The 23,012-nt window shown below is 45.5% G+C and overlaps 1 protein-coding gene across 1 annotated transcript in view; it reads left to right on the top strand.

Moving 5' to 3' along the window:
- LOC144505369 (ran-binding protein 17-like) overlaps positions 1-23,012 on the top strand; it is a 1,005,849-nt gene that overhangs the window by 773,050 nt on the left and 209,787 nt on the right. The window contains exon 24 of the mRNA XM_078231487.1: positions 11,948-12,162. Within this exon, the coding sequence (XP_078087613.1) occupies positions 11,948-12,162 (215 nt within the window). The remainder of the gene's footprint in view (positions 1-11,947; positions 12,163-23,012) is intronic.

Raw genomic sequence — 23,012 nt, 5'->3', positions numbered from 1 at the left:
GGCTCAGTTTTAAAGAGAGTCTTAGCATAGGGAAGTGATAGAGAGATGAAGAGGTTTCAGAAGGGAAACCCAGAACGTAGGGTAGTGTCTTGGCAGCTGAAGACACAGCTATCAATTGTCAAGCCATTAAAATCGGGAATACTCAAAGAGGCCGGAATTAAAGGAGTGCAGATATCTTGTAATTTTTAAATTGAGTTGTGTTTATTGTGAATCAATGTAGGTAAGTGAGCAGAGGGATGATATGTGAAAGAGATTTGATGAAAGTTGAGACACGGGCAGCAGAGTTTTTGAAGGCCTATCAATGTCCTCTTGAAGCTTAACACTATCCTTTTCATTAGTTCCACAGTATTTCAAATTTGCTGTCATCGGCAAATGTTGATATCGTGCCCCATGTAGCCAAGTTTAGACATTAATACAGACCAAAAAGAGCAGTGGTCCTACCGACCCCAAGAGAACCCCACCATACACTTTCCTCCAATCTGAGAAATAACTGTTCATCACTCTCTGCTTCCTGTTATTCATGATGTGGATATTCCTGTTATTCAGCCAGCTTCATATCCATGCTACTACCACTCTCCTTTTTAGTCCATGGGCTTCAACTTTTCGGATAAGCCTGTTTGTCAAATTTCACAAAATGTCCATGTTCAGGAGCATTTTATAACTGTATTAACATCAACCACATTACGCTCATCAGCCCTCTCTTACCACATTGAAAAACACAGTCAAATTAATTAGACACAATTTGCCCTTAATATGGGATTTTTTTTTTCATTCGTGGGACATGGGCATCGCTGGCTGCCCATCCCTAGTTGCCCATGTTCAGAGGGCATTTGAGAGTCAACCACATTGCTGTGGCTCTGGAGTCGCATGTAGGCCAGACCTGGTTAGGATGGCAGATTTCCTTCCCTAAAGGACATTAGTGAACCAGATGGATTTTTCCAACATTCGACAATAGTTTCGTGGTCATCAGTAGATTCTTAATTCCAGATATTTTTATTGAATTCAAATTCCATCATGCCATGCCGGGATTCAAACCCGGGTTTCCAGAACATTAGCTGAGTTTCTGGATTCATAGTCTAGCGATAATACCACGAGGCTAATTCCTCTATATAACAAGTTATTGTTGTAGGCGGTGGCAAGGATTATGGGAGTCAGGAGGTGACCCATTTGCTGCAGAATACCCAGTTTCTGACCTTCAATGAATTGAATTATGAAGCCAAGAATCTAAAACAATCCACAGTGACTGTGGCTTTTGAGATGCTGGCAGGCGGAAGTGATTTTGCCATTTAATAAGGGTCAAGAACTTTGTTCATGGAAGTGTTGCTTGAATGATGTTGCATGGTTCAGGTTCGTCACCATTAGTGCTGCAATGAGGGTTTTGTCAATATCTCATACTTTATAAAGCTGTGGTGAGATACGTATTAAAAATAAAACTTTTGATGTTTTCCTTTTTTCCTCTTCTTTAAAACACTTTGATGTGAGTTGTTGAATGATGAGGCTTTTAGCAGTTGTTGTTTTGTATGAATATTGAAACGAACCAGAACAAAGAAGCTGACTCATCTAGAAAAGGCAGTCACACTATAAACTTTTCAATGGGCAGCCCAGACCGTTGCTCGGAATTAGTTACCAATCAATGGTGAATTGGTGATTTCTTTGAGAGAAACACTCAGATTGGGTTCAGCTGTTTTGCATTCCACCAGCAACAACTTTCATTTAGAGAGTGCCTTCATTATAGAAATAATTTTCGAGAAGCGTAAGAAAGACCATCAAGCTGAAAGAGCAGAAAGCAGAGTCTGAATTTTAAATCCTGTGGCCATAGATGGAGGTTGACCGCTGCACTCCGCTGGCCGATGGACGGAGTGAGCCGATAAGATCAGGTTCACGCCCAATTTCTTGCCTCTCGCGACCTTACCGGCACCTGATATCTGGCGTGCTCAGCTTCGGGATTGATTATAATATTTAAATCCCATGTTAATATGGATTTAAATATTCCAAGTGAGCCCAGGACAAATCGTCCGGGCTCTCTTGCCTATGTGGCCCAGCCGAGGAAGGTTCTCTCCAGTGAGAATCAACCAGATATGATGGCCTCACAAGTTGAACTGGAGGTCATTGAAGCCCCCCCGGGATGTCAGGGGGGAAGTGGGAGTTGCCCCTTGGGCAGTGCCAACCTGGCACTGCCAGTCTGGCACCCTGGCACTGCCAGCATGGCACACTGACAATGCCCACTGGGCACCAGACTACCTACTATTAATCCAGAAACTCAGCTAATGTTCTGGGAACTCGGGTTTGAATCCCGCCACGGCAGATGGTGGAATTTGAATTCAATAAAAATATCTGGAATTAAGAATCTACTGATGACCATGAAACCATTGTCAAATGTCGGAAAAACCCATCTGGTTCACTAATGTCCTTTAGGGAAGGAAATCTGTCATCCTGACCAGGTCTGGCCTACATGTGACTCCAGAGCCACAGCACTGTGATTGACTCTCAAATGCCCTGTGAACAAGAGCAACTAGGAATGGGCAATAAATGCTGGCCACCAGCGGCGCCCAAGGTGACAGAAACTGGGGGGTGAGGTCTACTGAGGGTGCAGGGCCAGACCAGGGACAGTTCAGTGGTGGGGGGGTTTCCGCTGCGCACTCTGCACAACGATCGGTGAGGGGAGGAAGGGTGGAAAGCTGCACGATCTGCACCGCGATCGGTGGGAGGAGGGAAGGGGACCGCTGTGCACTCTGCACAGCAATCAGTGGAGGGGAGGGAAGGTGGACTACTGCCGCTCTGCACAGCGATCAATGGGGGGAGGTGGATGGCGATTGTTTCTGGCGGTGGGAGGGTTGTGATCATTCTGGGCGGGGAATTGGGGTCGTGATTGTTCTGGGCAGGGAGGCCCGTGAACAGCCGCTGAGCTCCGTGATAGTGTGGGGGGCAGGGCGGGGGGTGTGCTGGGCCAGCTATATCTAGCAGAGGCAGTGACAGATCTCTATTGCTTTCAGCATAGAGACCTGCACAAACGCAATGGCGTCCTCTGCTGCTATCAGCCCCGTCCACTCGCCTTACTGGCAGAAATCAGATCGCAGATTTTTTAATTGCACAGTGTGCATAAGATTTGACTGGTGGCCTCACCAAAAAAATGGATCTGAAATTCTCCCGTTTTCACGCTTATTCTGGACTTAGAATGTTTTTGATAAGATCGTCCCCCAAACTGTCCGACCTACTGCAGCGTGAGACCTGGATGTTTTAATTTCCCAACCTCATGGGCTCATTGAATCTCTCTCCTGAACCTGGAAGGAAGCGACAGCTGGGCGATGGACTGAGCAGGATTTTGGGTGATAAGGGTCTGTCATTGGAAGCCTAGTGTTCAGGAGGGGAGCTGCGAGAGCTCATAATCAAGGGGCAGACTGTACCTTTAAGACTTGATTACCTGTAAAGACTCGCATTCCACCCATTATCTTGTAAATTGAGTTTGTGTCTTTATATGCCCTGTTTGTGAACACGAGTCCTCACTCACCTGAAGAAGGGGCTTGGGGCTCCGAAAGCTCGTGCTGCCAAATAAACCTGTTGGACTTTAACCTGGTGTTGAGAGACCTCTTACTGTGCTTACCCCAGTCCAACGCCGGCATCTCCACATCATCTCAATCATGTAGTCAGAGCCTAATCTGCCTTTTTCACAGAATGTTTACAGCACAGAATTAGACCATTTGGCCTGTCATACCTTGTGCTGACTTTCTAAAGGAGCAATTCATCTCGTGCCACTCCTCCCACCAGCTCCTTGTAGCCATCTCATTCCCCGTTTTCAGATAAAAATGCAGCTCCCTCAATTGAACCTGTCTCCACCACACTCGCAGGCAGTGCATTCCAGATCCTAACCACTTGCTACGCAAAAGGTTTTTCTTCATGCTACCATTGCTTCTTTAACCAATTATCTTAAATCTGTGCCATCCAGTTCACAATCCTTCCACCATGGAAACAGTTTCTTCCGACTTCTTCTACTCTGTCCAAACCCCTCATGATTTTGAAAACCTCCACCAAATCTCCTCTCAACCTTCTTTATTCCTAGGAGAACATCTCCAGCTACTTCAATCTTTCCACATAACTGTAGTTCTGGAACCATTCTCATTCATTTTTCCTGCATTCTCTCCAATTCTTTCTTAGCCTTCCTAAAGAAACTGAACTGAGTTCTGAAAAAGAGTGATATTGGACTCGGAAGGTTTACTCTGTTCCTTGCTGCACAAATGCTGCCAGTGTTTTTTGTTTTTATTTCAGGTTTCTAGCTTTTATTGGTTTTATAATTTATGACCCAATTAATAAAGTACAGGATTTTGTATTTTTAACCCTATCTTTCACTGAGACCCTTATTCATATTGTTATCAACTCCAGATCTTGACAATTCCAATACACACCTGAACAGCATCCTATGTTATGCTCTGTAAACTTCAGTACGTTGAAAACTCTACTGCTTGCATCCTGGATTCATCCTTTAGTTTAGATCATTCCAAGGGATCACCCTTCTTCACATGTAACACCCCCATCCAAACTTTCTGTTTCTGACTTGGCATATTTGCCCTCCACCTTTTACCCTGCCATTGGCAACTGTGCCTTCAACCACCTTGGATTAATGCTTCAGAATTCATGAATGAATTCACATCTCTATTTCTTTAGTCACGTTCCAAACACTTATTTTTAATTTTGCATGCTTGTTGCCTCGCTTTTCACAGAGGAGAAGGACCTGGGTGGATGTACTGCGGGCTTGCAGTGGACTGAAAAGATTGAGTATGTGGACTTTAACAAAGAGGTTGTGCTGGAATCTTTGAATGGCATCAAGATAGATAAGTCGCCGGGTCCGGATTGGATGTACCCCAGGTTACTGTGGGAGGCGAGGGAAGAGATTGCAGAGCCTCTGGCGATGATCTTTGCGTCGTCGATGGAGATGGGAGATGTGCCGGAGGATGTCCAAAGATGTGCGGATTAGGTTGATTGGCCAGGTTAAAAAATGCCCCTTAGAGTCCTGGGATGCGTAGATTAGAGGGATTAGCGGGTAAATATGTGGGGGTAGGGCCTGGGTGGGATTGTGGTCGGTGCAGACTCGATGGGCCGAATGGCCTCCTTCTGCACTGTAGGGTTTCTATGATTTCTATGATTGGAGGATTACGGATGTGGTTCCTATTTTCAAGAAGGGGAATAGGGATAGCCCAGGTAATTACCGACCGGTGAGTCTAACCTCAGTGGTTGGTAAGCTGATGGAGAAGATCCTGAGGGACAAGATTTATGAGCATTTAGAGAGGTTTAGTATGCTCAAGAAAACTCAGCATGGCTTTGTCAAAGGCAGATCGTGCCTTATGAACCTGGTGGAGTTCTTCGAAAATGTGACGAAACACATTGACGAAGGGAAAGCAGTAGATGTGGTTTATATGGATTTTAGCAAGGCGTTCGATAAGGTCCCCCATGCAAGGCGTCTCGAAAAAGTGAGAGGGCATGGGATCCAAGGGGCTGCTGCCCTGTGGATCCAGAACTGGCTTGCCCAAAGGAGGCAGAGAGTGGGTATAGATGGGTCTTTTTCTAAATGGAGGTCGGTCACCAGTGGTGTGCCCCAGGGATCTGTTCTGGGACCCTTGCTGTTTGTCATTTTCATAAATGACCTGGATGAGGAAGTGGAGGGATGGGTTGGTAAGTTTGCCAACGACACGAAGGTTGGTGGGGTTGTGGATAGTCTGGAGGGATGTCAGAAGTTACAGAGGGACATAGATAGGATGCAAGACTGGGCGGAGAAGTGGCAGATGGACTTCAACCCAGATAAATGCGTAATGGTCCATTTTGGCAGGTCAAATGGGATGAAGGAATACAATATAAAGGGAAAGACTCTTAGTACTGTAGAGGATCAGAAGGACCTTGGGGTCCGGGTCCATAGGACTCTAAAATCGACCCCGCAGGTGGAGGAGGTGGTTAAGAAGGCATATGGTGTGCTGGCCTTTATCAATCGAGAGATTGAGTTTAGGAGTCCGGGGATAATGATGCAGCTATATAAGACCCTTGTCAAACACCACTTGGAGTACTGTGCTCAGTTCTGGTCGCCTCATTACAGGAAGGTTGTGGAAAAGATTGAAAGGGTGCAGAGGAGATTTACAAGGATGTTGCCTGGATTAAGTGGCATGCCTTATGAGGATAGGCTGAGGGAGCTCGGTCTTTTCTCCTTGGAGAGACGTAAGATGACTCGATGGGCCCAATGGCCTCTTTCTGTACTGTAGGGTTTCTATGATGAGAGGAGACCAAATAGAGGTATATAAGATGTTGAGAGGCATAGATCGGGTGGACTCTCAGAGGATTTTTCCCAGGGTGGAAATGGCTGCTACGAGAGGACACAGGTTTAAGGTGCTGGGGGGTAGGTACAGGGTAAATCATAAAAATCATAGAAACCCTACAGTGCAGAAAGAGGCCATTCGGCCCATCGAGTCTGCACCGACCACAATCCCACCTAGGCCCTACCCCCAAATCCCTACATATTTACCCACTAATCCCTCTAACCTACGCATTTCAGGACACTAAGGGCAATTTTTCGCACGGCCAATCAACCTAACCCGCACATTTTTGGACTGTGGGAGGAAACCGGAGCACCCGGAGGAAACCCACGCAGACACGGGGTGAATGTGCAAACTCCACACAGGCAGTGACCCAAGCCGGGAATCGAACCCAGGTCCCTGGAGCTGTGAAGCAGCAGTGCTAACCACTGTGCTACCGTGCCGCCCTAAAATGTTAGGGGGAAGTTTTTCACACAGAGGGTGGTGGGCGAGTGGAATCGGCTGCCGTCAGTGGTGGAGGAGGCAAACTCAATAGAGTCTTTTAAGAGACTCCTGGATGAGTACATGGGACTTAATAGGATGGAGGGTTATAGGTGGGCCTAAAAGGTAGGGATATGTTCGGCACAACTTGTGGGGCCGAAGGGCCTGTTTTGTGCTGTAGTTTTTCTATGTTTCTATGTTGCCTTGCTGGACAAAGCAGCTATTTACACCTTTCTGCGCTTGAAACTAACAGGCTGGCAAAGACCAGCTGGGGCTGCCTCATAATTATGATAGTTGGAGCATCAAGTACTGGACATCGAGTACAAAATAGCACTATTGCTACCTCCCCCTGTTATTCTAATTGCCTTGTAGTTATTGATACTAGACTGAGAATCAAGAACTCATGGGTTCAAATTCCACCAAGTCAAGTTGTGAAATGGACATGATTTTAACCAATGTCCTTAATAACAAAGACCTGAAATACTGCCTCAAAGACAAAAGGGTCTTCTATGCTATGTGGGAATACCAGGATGCTTCCCATGTCCTGGATAATCATTTCTGCAGGAAATGTCACTTGGAGTTTAAGCTTTAGGTTTCAGAGCTTGAGCAGCCACTCGTGTCACTGCGATGCATCTGTGAGGTAGAAAGCTTTGTGGTTAGCATGTAGTTAGTATGTTTATGGATGTTTTCACACCCCCCACCCCACCCCATGTAAGAGTATGTAGGGAGAGAGGGAATCAGTGACCACTCGGCAATCATGAAGAAATAGACAATTAGCACAGGAGTACCTTGAGTGCATCTCACACTCTAACCAATATTCAGTTGGTGAAAGTGATGGTCCATCCAGGGAGCCCAGTCCATGGAACCACAAATTGAAAAGCAGAATGCTCTGAATGCTGGAAATCTCAAATAAAAACAGAAAATGCTGGAAATACTCAGCAGGTTTGGCACCATCTGTGAACAGAGAAATATTAAGACTTTTTAGATGGAGACAGGGAGGCACAGTGGCACAGTGGTTAGTACTGCTGTCTCACAGCACCAGGAATCCAGGTTCAATTCCAGCTTTGTGTGACTGAGTGGAGTTTGCACATTCTCCCTGTGACTGCGTGGGCTTCCTCCGGGTGTTCCAGTTTCCTCCCATAGTCCAAATATGTGCAGGTTAGGTTGATTGGCAATGCTAAATTGCCCCTTAGTGTCAGGGGGATTAGCAGGGTAATACCTGGGGTTATGGGAATAGAACCTGGGTGGGATTGCTGTCAGTGCAGGCTCGATGGGCTGAATGGCCTCTTTCTGCACTAATGATTTTATGATTCTAAGACAAGGCAATCCCCCTATTGTCTCTGCCCAGATATAATATTCGGCCTTGTTACTTGCAGCCTACGAATATCTTCTGGAGAATTAACCTGCAACCTGGAAAGCCAATATCAATGCGCTGAGTTGCCTCCTATTGCCCACAAGCCTGACTCCTTTACCAGCATTAGAAGAGGTCGTGATGATCCAAAATCGTTTGGAGACTCTACCAGTGTCCGCAAGGCAGATTAAAGCCTGGACACAAAAAGATCCAATCTTGTCTAAAATAAGGCATTTCATCCTTCATGGTGGATTTCAAAGACGGTCCTCCAAAGAAATGAAACCCTACCTAGATAAGAGAGAGACAACCTCAGTTTGAGGACAGGATCATTCTCTGGGGCTCCTGAGTAATTGTTCTGCCCCAGGGTGATCTCCAATATTAACGAAACTCTGTAATGACCACCCTAGAGTATCAAAGGTGAAAATGCTGGCGAGAAGCTATATCTGGTGGCCTGATATCACGGACTTGGTGAAGTGGTGTGACTTGCACCAAGAAAATCAAAAACTCTTGTCCTCAGCCTCCCTACACCCATGGCAGGCCATGGGTGCATTTACATGTGAACTTTGCAGGGCATTTTATGGGTTCCACGTTTTTAATCATGGCAGATGCACACTCCAAACGATTGGAGGTGCACTGCCTGCGTTTCATGACTTCTCTTGTAAAATTGTCACAAAGCTTCTGCACGAATGAAATACCAAAAGTCCTGGTTTATGATAACAGCACAGCCTTTACTATCAGTGATTTCCAGAACCTTGTGCCCTCTAATGGTATTCTGCACATCCGAACAGCACCTTATCACCCATATTCAAATGGACTGGCGCAATGGGCAGTGTAACCTTAAGACCTGACTATTTCTATTTCTATGGGGCGGCACGGTAGCACAGTGGTTAGCACTGCTGCTTCACAGCTCCAGGGTCCCGGGTTCGATTCCCGGCTCGGGTCACTGTCTGTGTGGAGTTTGCACATTCTCCTCGTGTCTGCGTGGGTTTCCTCCGGGTGCTCCGGTTTCCTCCCACAGTCCAAAGATGTGCGGGTTAGGTTGATTGGCCAGGTTTAAAAAAAAAATTGCCCCTTAGAGTCCTGAGATGTGTAGGTCAGAGGGATTAGCAGGTAAATATGTGGGGATAGGGCCTGGGTGGGATTGTGGTCGGTGCAGACTCGATGGACCGAATGGCCTCCTTCTGCACTGTAGGGTTTCTATGATTTCTATGAGACACAGCATTATAAAACAACTGGCAGCATCCATGGAGACCAAATTGGCACGATCTTTGTTCAACTACAGGACCACGCCACACACAAAAACAGGAATTGCCCCAGAGGAACTGTTAATGGGACGGTAGCTTCGTACAGGACTGACCCTACTGTTCTCAAACCTGGCAGGGGAGGGTGGAGTCACAATAAGAAAATCAGATTCTGCAGGGACAGAAAGAACATTTAAAATTGTAGATCTGGTTCATAGAAACATAGAAAAACTACAGCACAAACAGGCCCTTCGGCCCACAAGTTGTGCCGAACACATCCCTACCTTCTAGACCTACCTATAACCCTCCATCCTATTACGCTCCATGTACTCATCCAGGAGTCTCTTAAAAGACCCCATTGAGTTCACCTCCACCACTACTGACGGCAGCCGATTCCACTCGCCCACCACCCTCTGTGTGAAAAACTTACCCCTAACATCTCCCCTGTACCTACCCCCCAGCACCCTAAACCGGTGTCCTCTCGTAGCAGACATTTCCACCCTGGGAAAAAACCTCTGAGAGTCCACCCGATCTGTGCCTCTCAACATCTTATACACCTCTATTAGGTCTCCTCTCATCCTTCGTCTCTCCAAGGAGAAAAGACCGACCTCCCTCAGCCTATCCTCATAAGGCATGCCACTCAATCCAGGCAACATCCTTGTAAATCTCATAGAAAGAACTTTGGAGATAGTCCAAGTTGGGTCCCTGGAATCATTATGGAGGATGCGGGGCCAGTATCTTATAAGGTCCAGGGTAAAACCATAAAGAAACATCTGGATCACCTCAGGGCTGAGAGCCCACCCTCGAGCAGGTCTCACTACTGGCCATGGAGATGACTGCCTCCAATGTTAGCCCACAGCTCAAAGCTAATTCCATATTAGCCCCCCCGGATAGTGGGCTTGCAGTTTGCCCCAAGGCTACGGAGTTTGTAACACGTCTATCTGTTAAACATCTTGACTGTTCTTTTGCATCAATGCTGCTGTTTAAATTCAAACTATTGTGGACGTGCAGGTAACAATGATGAACATCTGTGAAACCAAGAAATTGAGAGAGAAAAAAATCCTCTGCATAAGCACCTTTTCTCTTTTTGTCCTTGAAATGCATGTAGCACTGGCACTGTACTCTTCCCTTATTGTACTGTGGGCATTACCAGTCAACCATGGGATTGGTCACAGGCCATTTGGGTGGTCAGTCCTTTCCTGATGAACATTAATGAAATAATTAGGTTTTCACAAAAGTCCAGCAGCTTTCCTGATAATTATCAGATTTTTTGGGATTAATTTCGCAACTTGCCTTGAAAGGAATGTGAATTCTCAATCTATGGGTCCATAGTTCAGAACCATAATACTCATCTCATGGACCATAATTTTACGCTCCCCATCTGGCAGCTTTTTAGGTGGTTGTGGGGTGGGAGGGGACATAAAATCCGAGGATGGGATTCCCTCCAGGATCCCACGCTGTGATTCCCTGGCAGTGATTTTACGCTGGCGCGGATAGGGGGATCATGTGACAGGATGGTTTTGTGTTGAGCTATTCGACTAACAAGACAATTGAAACCCATTGTGTTTTGGAGACAGTAAGGTGTGGCATTTAGCATCACATTGGAGATTAGGAATCCTAAACAACTGCCTTTGTTTGTAGCTGGCTGGGGCAAACATCACATCTGCTAACCATTGTGTTGGCCTGGCTGGAATGTTTATATGATACAAGAAGTGTTACATTCCCGGCAGTGTGAGGTGTTAGCCTTTGTTCACTTTCAAACTGCTCAGAAACTTCCAGAAGCCAGCATGCAATCAGATGGAGCCATTATCAGTCCAGCAATTGTCCATTTTGAAACACAGAAAAAAGTAATTTTATGAAGTAGCCAGGCTGACGAATTCCTTTCCTCTGTCCTCTGGCTGGGACACGTATGACATTCTAAATTTTATCACAGCACCCAAATCCTCCATTGTATAATATTAGTAATGCACTTTATTTAACTTTCTGCATTTACTAATGGAGCAGTACAGTTTGCTTGAGTTACACTGCTTTGCTTGTTTTTAGGACTCTGTTCAAGAATGTCCATGACAGGACTGTTTGGTGGATTGCATGTGATTGTGAACTGTTTATGAATAATGTCTTTGTTTGGAGTTTACAGTATGTGTGCTAATAGATTGCTTGCTAAGCTTGTGAACCCCATGTGTGCTTGAGCATCATTTACTAATTGGGTGGATGGTGGATGTGGTTGTGAAATGTTTGATCATGGTTTGCATAGTGCATATCATTGACGATTGCTTAGACATTCAGGATGTTTATTTCAGGACAGTTTGGTGTATTGAGTTTTATTCAAGCTTGCAGCTATAATGGTTGATCTAATAAATGTGCTCTTGCTCTTGTGTGATGGCACTCTTTTGTATTTAGAGATGCTTGTAGGATATATTTTAAGGAAAATGTTTCAGTATTGTGTGTCTGATGTGCAGATGGTGGGGTAATTTATTGTTGTCTGGCATAACTGCAATGGGTTAATAAGATGACAAGACAGTTTAACCTGAAGTTGATGTTTTCTTTTCTTTGACAAGTTCTTTTTTCCCCCTCTGACACAGGTAACCAGATCCTAACCATCGGGAATATCCCCAAGGATCAGGTTTATCCATTGAAACTCAAGGGCATCTCCATCTGTTTTTCTGCATTGAAGGCAGCTCTTTGTGGGAACTATGTCAGTTTTGGTGTTTTCCAGTTATATGGGGATAGCCACTTTGACAATGCACTGCAGGCCTTCCTAAAAATGCTGTTGTCAATCTGTCACAGTGATTTGCTGGTAAGTGATCTCACAACCTCAAACCTGCAAACATTTTTCACCTGGTGGGTTAGGGCAGCTGAAGAGAGGAGCCACTTCCTCCATTTCCTTTTTCAGTATGTGACCCCTCCCTGTTAGCTCATTTGCAGACCCTCAGAGAAGGGGCCCCATCTTGTGCTGGTCCTGATTCCAGCTTCAAAATGGGAATTTGGATCTTCAGTGCCAATGGATGCATTGCTTTACCTTCATTATGTTGTACGTTGCTCTTATGGAGCTTACCTGCTCAGGTTATTGGTGTAACTCTGTAAAAGACGATGTTATTATGGTAATATGTGGTACTGATCCTTACAGCTGAAGTACATTGAGAGTCACATATCTGAAATGTAATTGACCATAATTTGACTTTTCTTTTAGAAATCCTATGAATACCAAGATATGATTTAATGTCACTAATACAGGTTGTGTGTGTGCATTCAGCCAGCATATTTTGGGCGCTCCTCCATAAGGGACCGTGGCTGGGTTGTTGTTGTGGTTAGTCAATGGACAGCTAGTATGGCAAATGGAAAGTTGAAACAGTAGAGATTGCTCTTCTGAGGTTGGAGCTAAAGCATAGTGCTGGGACAGTGTAGTTGGAACGTTATTCCCTATCTAAAACTAGGGCCTATATGTTAGTTGCATACTGGATGGCGTATAACCACGGGTGCATCTAAAATTGAAGTTCTTAACCTGTCTCCCTGCAATTAGAACTATCTCCTGTCCTCACAATGCATAATGACACCATCAATAAGTATTTTAGCAGTGACTCTGTGAAGTATAAAATGTGTAAGGACAGGCAAACTGGGTATGTGAAAGCATAATGAACTAATTGTAAATCAAAATTTTAAAAATTAGTTCATTACTGAACCATTGAATGTTTGAGACAGAATTTAATGGGAGTAATTAATAATTATTGGTGAAGCATGCCCTTCTGGATAAGGCTGAGGTGTTTAAATTGCCCCAATATTTGACATACATTCTTCATCATTATTCCACAAACTCTCTTAGATTATGATTAATTAGAAATAGGATAAATGGTTTGTCTGCAAAGATTCAAATATTATCTAAGGGACCCAGTGGAAACAGCTTTTCTCAACTAATTGGAGTTTTTTGTTACTTTGAGAATGGAACCTGCACAAATATTTTTAAATAAATCTAAAAGCTTTGAATTGTTAGTGGCAAAGAAACAATACCTCCACAGCAAATATTTCACATTCCATTTGGTGTGGCAAGATTTGGAAACCATAGATTCAAGAAGGGAAACATTCTGGGAATGTGCTGGAAAACGCCAATAATGTTTGAGTCCTCAGAACTCAATGCAGGGCACGCAGCACCAACTAACCTTTCAGTTTCAGCATTAGTTTGGTTGAACAATCTAAGTGTGCATGGCTGCTGTTGGAAGTGTGAGCTGGGATAATCCGCACACTTAGACTTTGTCTAACTAATAACCACCTAAAAATTCACGCTGTTAAGGAATACCTTGGCATTTATACTGAGGTCTCTGAAGCAACAGCATGATCAGTTGCTAGCAAAGCTTAATAAATTAATGGTAATTTGTCTTAATTGTACAAATACTGTATTATTGCCTCAAGTGGCTTTTCAAGACACTTTCAGAATAGACCACAGATTTTGCAAGGTTATCATTTTCATTAGAGAGGCAACTTTTTAAAAAATGCTTTCTACACTTCCTCCTTATTATTCATTTTAATTTCATACAGTGCAGTTTTACAAGGCTTTTGAGAATAAGACGGTCTGCTTAAGGAGTGATGAGAGCGCCTGTTAAATAAACTTAATAAGAAAATGCTCTGTGGTGTATTACTATAGTTTCTACTTTATAATGTTAATGAAGGTTATTTTTTTAAAATGCTAACAAATATGAATAAAGAGCAAAAAGCACTGCTCTCAGCGCCTGTATAAAACCCATTCTGTGGTTAACAGTTCTGTAATCTATACTGTACTGTACCACTTTGCATTCAACTCTCAAACCTCACTTTATTATGTCAGGTTATGTCAGGCACTGGATATGGCAAAGGCCATGAACTCTGACAATATTCCAGCAGTGGTACTGAAAACCTCTGCTCCAGAACCTGCCACGCCCCTAACCAAGCTATTCCAGTACTGCTACAACACTGGCATCTACCTGACAATTTGAAAACTGTCCAGGTATGTCCTACACACAAAAGACAGGACAAATCCAACCTGATGAATTGCTGCTATATCAGCCAACTCTCGATCATCAGCAAAGCGATGGGAGGTGTTGTTGACAGCTATCAAGTGGCACTTACTCAGCAATAACTTGCTCACTTAGGCTCAGTATGAGTTCCACCAGGACCACTTATCTCCTGACCAAGCATGGACAAAAGAGCTGAAAAAAGGTGAGGTGAGAGTGACTGCTCTTAACATCAAGGCAGTATTTGACCAAGTATGGCATCAAGGAGACCTAGCGAAACTGAAGTCAATGGGTAGTTTGTTCTGTCTTATTTTAAATTGCAAAATTTCCAATCAGTTGAAAGTCTGAAAATAATATTTTCAAAAATAAAGGGGCATGACAATGTGACACCTCCGCATCAGAAGAAGTGAAATGAGATACACTCATATTTCATTACAAGGTATAAAAAAATACAAAACAATAGAAAACACCAACTCTCATACACTCTCTCAGCTTTGGTCTGGATTATCCCATTAGTTCTAACTGGGTCTCTTAAGTTCTGGACAGGGCATCTAGTTCTTCGGCTAGTATCTGGCGAGTGACCAAGGTTAATCCTATTCCTAAATAGACTCAAAATAGACTCGCAGCTGTTGGTCAAGAGTTTATGCGATGCATCATGGAGGAGGGTAGTTATTTGGATTCTTTGTACCAGGTGATCTCTGAGGATAGGGTCTTCTGAGCTTTTCAGTGGTCGTGACAGGAGAGTGTGACTGCGAGTGAGGCAGGTAAGGGGACTCATCGAGGCCAGGAGTATAGGAGCCTCAGCCTTTACAATTGTCCAACGGGCTTGAGGTATTTTCAGCATCTTTAGATGAGAGTGGGAACTCAGGCAGATGAACTAATGAACAATGCCACCACTGCACAAGAGTGGGGGAGCAAAAAGGAATGTGGGGGATAGTATCGACAGATGGATTAACACTGCTATCTGCAGAAAAAAGCGTGAGTCCATACAGCTGTGTCGCTTGCCTGGTGCCAGGGCTCGAGACATTTAATTGGGGCTGGAGAGTAATTTGCAGTGGGTGGGGGAGAACCCAGTTATTGTGGTCCATGCAGGTACTAACGACATAGGCAGGACAAAAAAGAAGGATCTGCATAATTAGCATGAGGACCTAGGCACCAAGTTAAGCAGGACCTCAAAGGTCATAATCTCTGGATTATTATCTGAGCCATGACTGATCTTACGATAGAAGGAAGGTCATTGATGAAGCAGCTGAAGGTGGTTGGGGCTGGGACACTAACCTGAGGAACTCCTGAAATGATGTCCTGGAGCTGAGATGATTGAGCTCCAACAACCACAACCACCTTCCTTTGTGCCAGGTATGACACCGACTCGTGGAGAATTCCCCGATTCTCATTGACTTCAGTTTTGTTAGAGTTCCTTGATGTCACAATCAGTCAGATGCTGCCTTAATGTCAAAGGCAGTCACTCTCACCTCACCTCTGGCATTCAGCTCTTTTGTCCATATTTGAACCAAGGCTGTAATGAGGTCATGAGCTGAATGACCCTGGGGGAACCCAAACTCAACGTGAGCATCAGTGAGCAGGTTATTAGAACAGATTATTATTAAGCATGGATTGGTTGATAATGCTGTTGATGACTCTTTCCACCACATACTCATAATTGAGAGTAGACTGACAGGGCGGTAGTTTGCCAGGTTGGATTTGTCATGCTTCTTGTGTACAGAACATACCTGTGCAATTTTCCACATTGTTGAGCAGATGCCAGTGTTGTAGCTGTACTGGGGTAGTTTGGCTAGGGGCATGACAGGTTCTGCAGCACAAGTTCAGAATTGCTAGAATATTGTTAGGGCCCATAGCCCATTGCAGTATCTAGTACTTGACATAATCAAGAGAGATTTGAGTGTTGGATGCAAAGTAATACATTATTGGATAGATTACAGAACTGTTGTGAAGGCCCAGGGCCTTAGCACTAGCAAGTGCCTTCAACTGTTTCTTGATATCGCGTGCAGTGAATCAGATTGGTTGAAGACTGGCATCTGTAATTCTGGGGACCTCTGGAGGAGCCCAACATTGATCATCCACTCGGCACTTCCAGCTTAAGATAGACCATAAGACGATAAGATACAGGAGCAGAATTAGCCCATTCGGCCCATGGGGTCTGCTCTGCCATTCGATGAGGGCTGATATGTTTCTCATTCTCCCACCTTTGCCCCATAATCTTTGATCTCCTTACCAATCAAGAACCTATCTATCTCTAGCTTAAATAAACTCAATGACTTGGCCTCCACAGCTTTCTGTGGCAATGAATTCCACAGATTCACCACTCTTTGGCTGAAGAAATTCCTCCTCATCTTGGTTCTAAAGGGTCACTCCTTTACTCTGAGGCTGCACCTTCAGATCCTAGTCTCTCCTACTAATGGAAACATTTTCTCCACGTCCATTCTACCCAGGCCTTTCAGTATTTTGTAAGTTTCATTGGGATCCCCCCTCATCCATTGAGCACAGACCCAGAATCCTCAAATGCTCCTCATACGTCAAGCTTTTCATTTCCAAGATCATTCTCATGAATCTCCTCTGGATGCTCTCCAAGGCCAGCACATCCTTCCTTAGAAACGGGGCCCAAAATTGCTCACAATATTCCAAATGTGATCTGACCAGAGCTTTATAAAACCTCAGCAGTACATCCCTGCCTTTTATTCGAGACCTCTCGAAATGAATGCTCAAATTGCATTTGCCTTCTTAACTACCAACTCAACTTGCAAGTTAAGGGAATCCTAAACTAAGAATCCCGAGTCCTTTTGCGATTCCGATTTCTGAATTCTCTCCCCATTTAGAAAATTGTCTACACCTCGATTCTTCCTACGAAAGTGCATAACCTCACATTTTTTCACATTGTATTCCATCTGCCGCTTCTTTGCCCACTCTCCTAACCTGCCCAAGTCCTTCTGCAATCCTGGAACACCTTGATTACAAGGACACTTATGTCAGACTCCTATTTATTGATTACAGCTCAGCCTTCAACACCATTTTCCCAATGAAACTCATCTCCAAACTCCGTGGCCTGGGCCTCGGTACCTCCCTCTGCGACTGGATCCTAGACTTCCTAACTCACAGACCATAATCAGTAAGGATAGGCAACGCCACCTCCTCCACGATTATTCTCAACACCGGTGCCCCGCAAGGCTGTCCTCTGCCCTTTACTATACTCCTTGTACAGTTATGATGGTATGGCCAAATTCTATTCCAACTCCATTTTCAAGATTGCTGATGACACCACCATCGTGGGTCGGATCTCAAACAATGATGAGACAGGAAAGAGATAGAGAATCTGGTGAAATGGTGTGATGGCAGTAATCTCTCCCTCAATGTCAGTAAAATGAAGGAGATAGTCATCAATCTCAGGAAACGTAGTGGAGGACATCAAAGGTGATCAAGTTGGGATGGTCGAGAGCTTCAAGTTTCTAGGTGTCCAGATCATCAAACCCTGTCCTGGTCCCTCCCTGCTGATGTTATAGTTAAGAAAGCCCACAAGTGTCTCTATTTTCTCAGGAGGCTAAGGAAATTCGGCATGTCCACTACAACTCTCACCAGTTTTTAGAAAGTATCCTTTCCAGATGTGTCACAGCTTGATATGGTTCCTGCTCTGACCAATACTGCGAGAAACTATGAAGAGTTGTGAATATGGCTCAGTGCATCTCACAAACCAGCCTCCCATCCATTGACTCCGTCTACACTTCCCGCTGCCTCGGAAAAGCAGCCAGCATAATCAAGGACCCCACACACCCTGGACATACGCCCTTCCACCTTCTTCCATCGGGAAAAAGACACAAAAGTCTGAAATCATGTACCAACCGACTCAAGAACAGCTTCTTCGCTGCTGCTATCAGACTTTTGACTGGACCTACCATATATTAAGCTGATTTTTCTCTACACCCTGGCTATGACTGAGCAGATTGGGTTTGTATTCGTTGGAATTTAGAAGGCTGAGGGGGGATCTTATAGAGACCTATAAGATAATGAAGGGGCTGGATAGGGTAGAGATGGAGAGATTCTTTCCACTTAGAAAGGAAACTAGAACTAGAGGGCACAGCCTCAAAATAAAGGGGGGTCAGTTTAAGACAGAGTTGAGGAGGAACGTCTTCTCTCAGAGGGTGGTGAATCTCTGGAATTCTCTGCCCACTGAAGTGGTGGAGGCTACCTCGTTGAATATGTTTAAATCACGGATAGATGGATTCCTGATCGGTAAGGGAATTAGGGGTTATAGGGATCAGGCGGGTAAGTGGAACTGATCCACTTCAGATCAGCCATGATCTTATTGAATGGCGGGGCAGGCTCGAGGGGCTAGATGGCCTACTCCTGCTCCTATTCTTATGTTCTTATGTAACACTATATTCTGCACCCTTTTCTTTCCTTCTTCCCTTTGTATGCTATGAATGGTATGTTTTGCCTGTATAGCGCAGAAGTAACAATACATTATTGTTGCAAAAACACCTTTTATCATCAGTAGGGTAAAACTAACCTGTCTTACGACAGTCCAAACTAACCCACGTTCCCTATTACTGGGTGAACAATCCAACAAATGCATGTGACAATAATAAACCAAATCAAAAAGCCTCCCCAACTCCACAATACTACCCGTCCCTCCACTTATCTTTGTATCATCTGCAACCTTAGCTGCAATGGCCTCAGTTCCTTTATCTAGACCATTGTTGTATAAAGTGAAAAGTTGTGGTCCCAACACTGACCCCAGTGGAATGCCACAAGTCACCAGCCATCCTGAAAAGGACCCCTTTATCCCCACTCTCTGCCTTCTGCCAGACAGCCAATCTTCTATCCATACTGGTACCTTGCCTCTAACACATCTTATTCAGCAGCCTCCTGTGCGTCACCTTGTCAAAGGCCTTCTGGAAATCCAAGTGGATAATGTCCACTGGGGGCCTGATTTTACCATCAAGCTGCGCCCATTTTCGGGCGTGAAAACTTGGTAGAGTCGGGCATGAGGCGAGTAGCGCGATCCGCGACTGCTTCTGTGCCAGTTCCCCCTTTACTAATGGCTGAAAATGGCCACAATCAGGACCGCGCCCAAAACCGGCACAACGGCAATTTAAATGCATTTTACCAGCACTTCTCCCTTTATCACTGCGTTCGCCAATTAGGAATGGGCATGAATCAGACATGCTCAATAAAGGTCTGATCCAGGGCACTCCATCAGTGAGGGTTAGTGAGGAGGGAAGTGCATAGCGTCCAATGGCTCTCTGCTACTTGCGAGTCTCCTGTTGTTGTGGCCATTTTCTGTGTCAGGTTGGTGGCGCTCTGCAAGTGTGTGGGGGAATGGGGGTCTGTTGCTCTGCAAGGTCTCTGATGTCTGACTTGCAGCATGGACCCGGGTCTCAGCACTGACTTCGGGTCTTCCGGTGCTGGTGGGTCATAGTGCACTCAGCTCACTTCCAGCTGAAGGATGTGCACAAAGCCCTTGCAAATAGCACTGCTGCAGCTTCTCAACTTTTTAAGGAGCTGTGATTGTGGGGGGCATGTGGCTGGGGGAATTGTGGGGGCTGTGATTGTGGGGAGCATACGGTTGGGAGAATTGGGGGGGCTGTGATTGTGGGGAGCATACGGTTGGGAGAATTGGGGGGGCTATGATTGTGGGGAGCATGTGGCTGGGGAAATTGGGGGAGCTGTGATTGTAGGGAGCATGTGGCTGGGGAAATTGGGGGGCTGAGATTGTAGGGAGCATGTGGCTGGGGGAATTGGGGGGGGGCTGTGATTGTGGATGTGCTAGGGGCAAGCAGCATTCCATAATCTCTACATGTGTTCCACTCCATCTCTCCGCCCCCCCCCCCCCCCCCCCCCCCCCGCCCCCCCAACCTCTCCCAACCCTTCACAGTGACAACATGGCTTTTTCTATGCAGTAAGAAGTTTAACAACACCGGGTTAAAGTCCAACAGATTTATTTGGTAGCAAAAGCCACACAAGCTTTCGGAGTTCCAAGCCCCTTCTTCAGGTGAGTGGGAATTCTGTTCACAAACAGGGCATATAAAGACACAGACTCAATTTACATGAATAATGGTTGGAATGCGAATACTTACAACTAATCAAGTCTTTAAGAAACAAAACAACGTGAGTGGAGAGAGCATCAAGACAGGCTAAAAAGATGTGTATTAGAACATAGAACATAGAACATAGAACATTACAGCGCAGAACAGGCCCTTCGGCCCACGATGTTGCACCGACCAGTTAAAAAAAAACTGTGACCCTCCAACCTAAACCAATTTCTTTTCGTCCATGAACCTATCTACGGATCTCTTAAACGCCCCCAAACTAGGCGCATTTACAACTGATGCTGGCAGGGCATTCCAATCCCTCACCACCCTCTGGGTAAAGAACCTACCCCTGACATCGGTTCTATAACTACCCCCCCTCAATTTAAAGCCATGCCCCCTCGTGCTGGATTTCTCCATCAGAGGAAAAAGGCTATCACTATCCACCCTATCTAAACCTCTAATCATCTTATATGTTTCAATAAGATCCCCTCTTAGCCGCCGCCTTTCCAGCGAAAACAATCCCAAATCCCTCAGCCTCTCCTCATAGGATCTCCCCTCCATACCAGGCAACATCCTGGTAAACCTCCTCTGCACCCTCTCCAAAGCCTCCACATCCTTCCTGTAATGTGGGGACCAGAACTGCACACAGTACTCCAAGTGCGGCCGCACCAGAGTTGTGTACAGTTGCAACATAACGCTACGACTCCTAAATTCAATCCCCCTACCAATAAACGCCAAGACACCATATGCCTTCTTAACAACCTTATCTACTTGATTCCCAACTTTCAGGGATCTATGCACACATACACCTAGATCCCTCTGCTCCTCCACACTATTCAAAGTCCTCCCGTTAGCCCTATACTCAACACATCTGTTATTCCTACCAAAGTGAATTACCTCACACTTCTCCGCATTAAACTCCATCCGCCACCTCTCGGCCCAACTTTGCAACCTGTCTAAGTCTTCCTGCAAACTACGACACCCTTCCTCACTGTCTACCACACCACCGACTTTGGTGTCATCAGCAAATTTGCTAATCCACCCAACTATACCCTCATCCAGATCATTAATAAATATTACAAACAGCAGTGGCCCCAAAACAGATCCCTGAGGTACACCACTTGTAACCGCACTCCATGATGAATATTTACTATCAACCACCACCCTCTGTTTCCTATCCGCTAGCCAATTCCTGATCCAATTTCCTAGATCACCCCCAATCCCATACATCTGCATTTTCTGCAGAAGCCTACCATGGTGAACCTTATCAAACGCCTTACTAAAATCCATATATACCACGTCCACTGCCTTGCCCCCATCCACCTCCTTGGTCACTTTCTCAAAAAACTCAATAAGGTTAGTAAGGCACGACCTACCTGCCACAAAACCATGCTGACTATCACCTATCAATTCATTACTCTCCAAATAACTATAAATCCTATCCCTTATAATTTTTCCCAACATCTTGCCGACAACAGAAGTGAGACTCACCGGTCTATAATTCCCGGGGAAGTCTCTGTTCCCCTTCTTAAACAATGGGACAACATTCGCTAACCTCCAATCTTCTGGTACTATACCAGAGGCCAACGACGACCTGAAGATCAGAGCCAGAGGCTCTGCAATCACTTCTCTTGCCTCCCAGAGAATCCTTGGATAAATCCCATCCGGACCAGGGGATTTATCTATTTTCAGACCCTCCAGAATATCCTGCACATCCTCCTTATCAACTGTAATACTGTCTATTCTACTCCCCTGCAACCCAGTGTCCTCCTCAGCTATATTCATGTCCCCTTGCGTGAACACTGGCTGTATTGTCTCCAGACAAGACAGCCAGTGAAACTCTGCAGGTCCAGGCAACTGTGGGGGTTGCAAATAGTGTGACATGAACCCAATATCCCGGTTGAGGCCGTCCTCGTGTGTGCGGAACTTGGCTATCAGTTTCTGCTCAGCGACTCTGCGCCGTCGTGTGTCGCGAAGGCCGCCTTGGAGAACGCTTACCCGAATATCAGAGGCCGAATGCCCGTGACCGCTGAAGTGCTCCCCAACAGGAAGAGAACACTCTTGCCTGGTGATTGTCGAGCGGTGTTCATTCATCCGTTGTCGCAGCGTCTGCATAGTTTCCCCAATGTACCAAGCCTCGGGACATCCTTTCCTGCAGCGTATCAGGTAGACAACGTTGGCCGAGTTGCAAGAGTATGTACCGTGTACCTGGTGGATGGTGTTCTCACGTGAGATGATGGCATCTGTGTCGATGATCCGGCACGTCTTGCAGAGGTTGCTGTGGCAGGGTTGTGTGGTGTCGTGGTCACTGTTCTCCTGAAGGCTGGGTAGTTTGCTGCGGACAATGGTCTGTTTGAGGTTGTGCGCTTGTTTGAAGGCAAGAAGTGGGGGTGTGGGGATGGCCTTGGCGAGATGTTTGTCTTCATCAATGACAGTGCAGCTCTTCACCGATGCCATCATCTCACGTGAGAACACCATCCACCAGGTACACGGTACCTACTCTTGCAACTCGGCCAACGTTGTCTACCTGATACGCTGCAAGAAAGGATGTCCCGAGGCATGGTACATTGGGGAAACTATGCAGACGCTGCGACAACGGATGAATGAACACCGCTCGACAA

The sequence above is a fragment of the Mustelus asterias genome, chromosome 16, assembly GCF_964213995.1.
Source record: "Mustelus asterias chromosome 16, sMusAst1.hap1.1, whole genome shotgun sequence".
NCBI classification, from domain to species: domain Eukaryota; kingdom Metazoa; phylum Chordata; class Chondrichthyes; order Carcharhiniformes; family Triakidae; genus Mustelus; species Mustelus asterias.
This window is presented reverse-complemented; position numbering and strand designations above follow the sequence as displayed.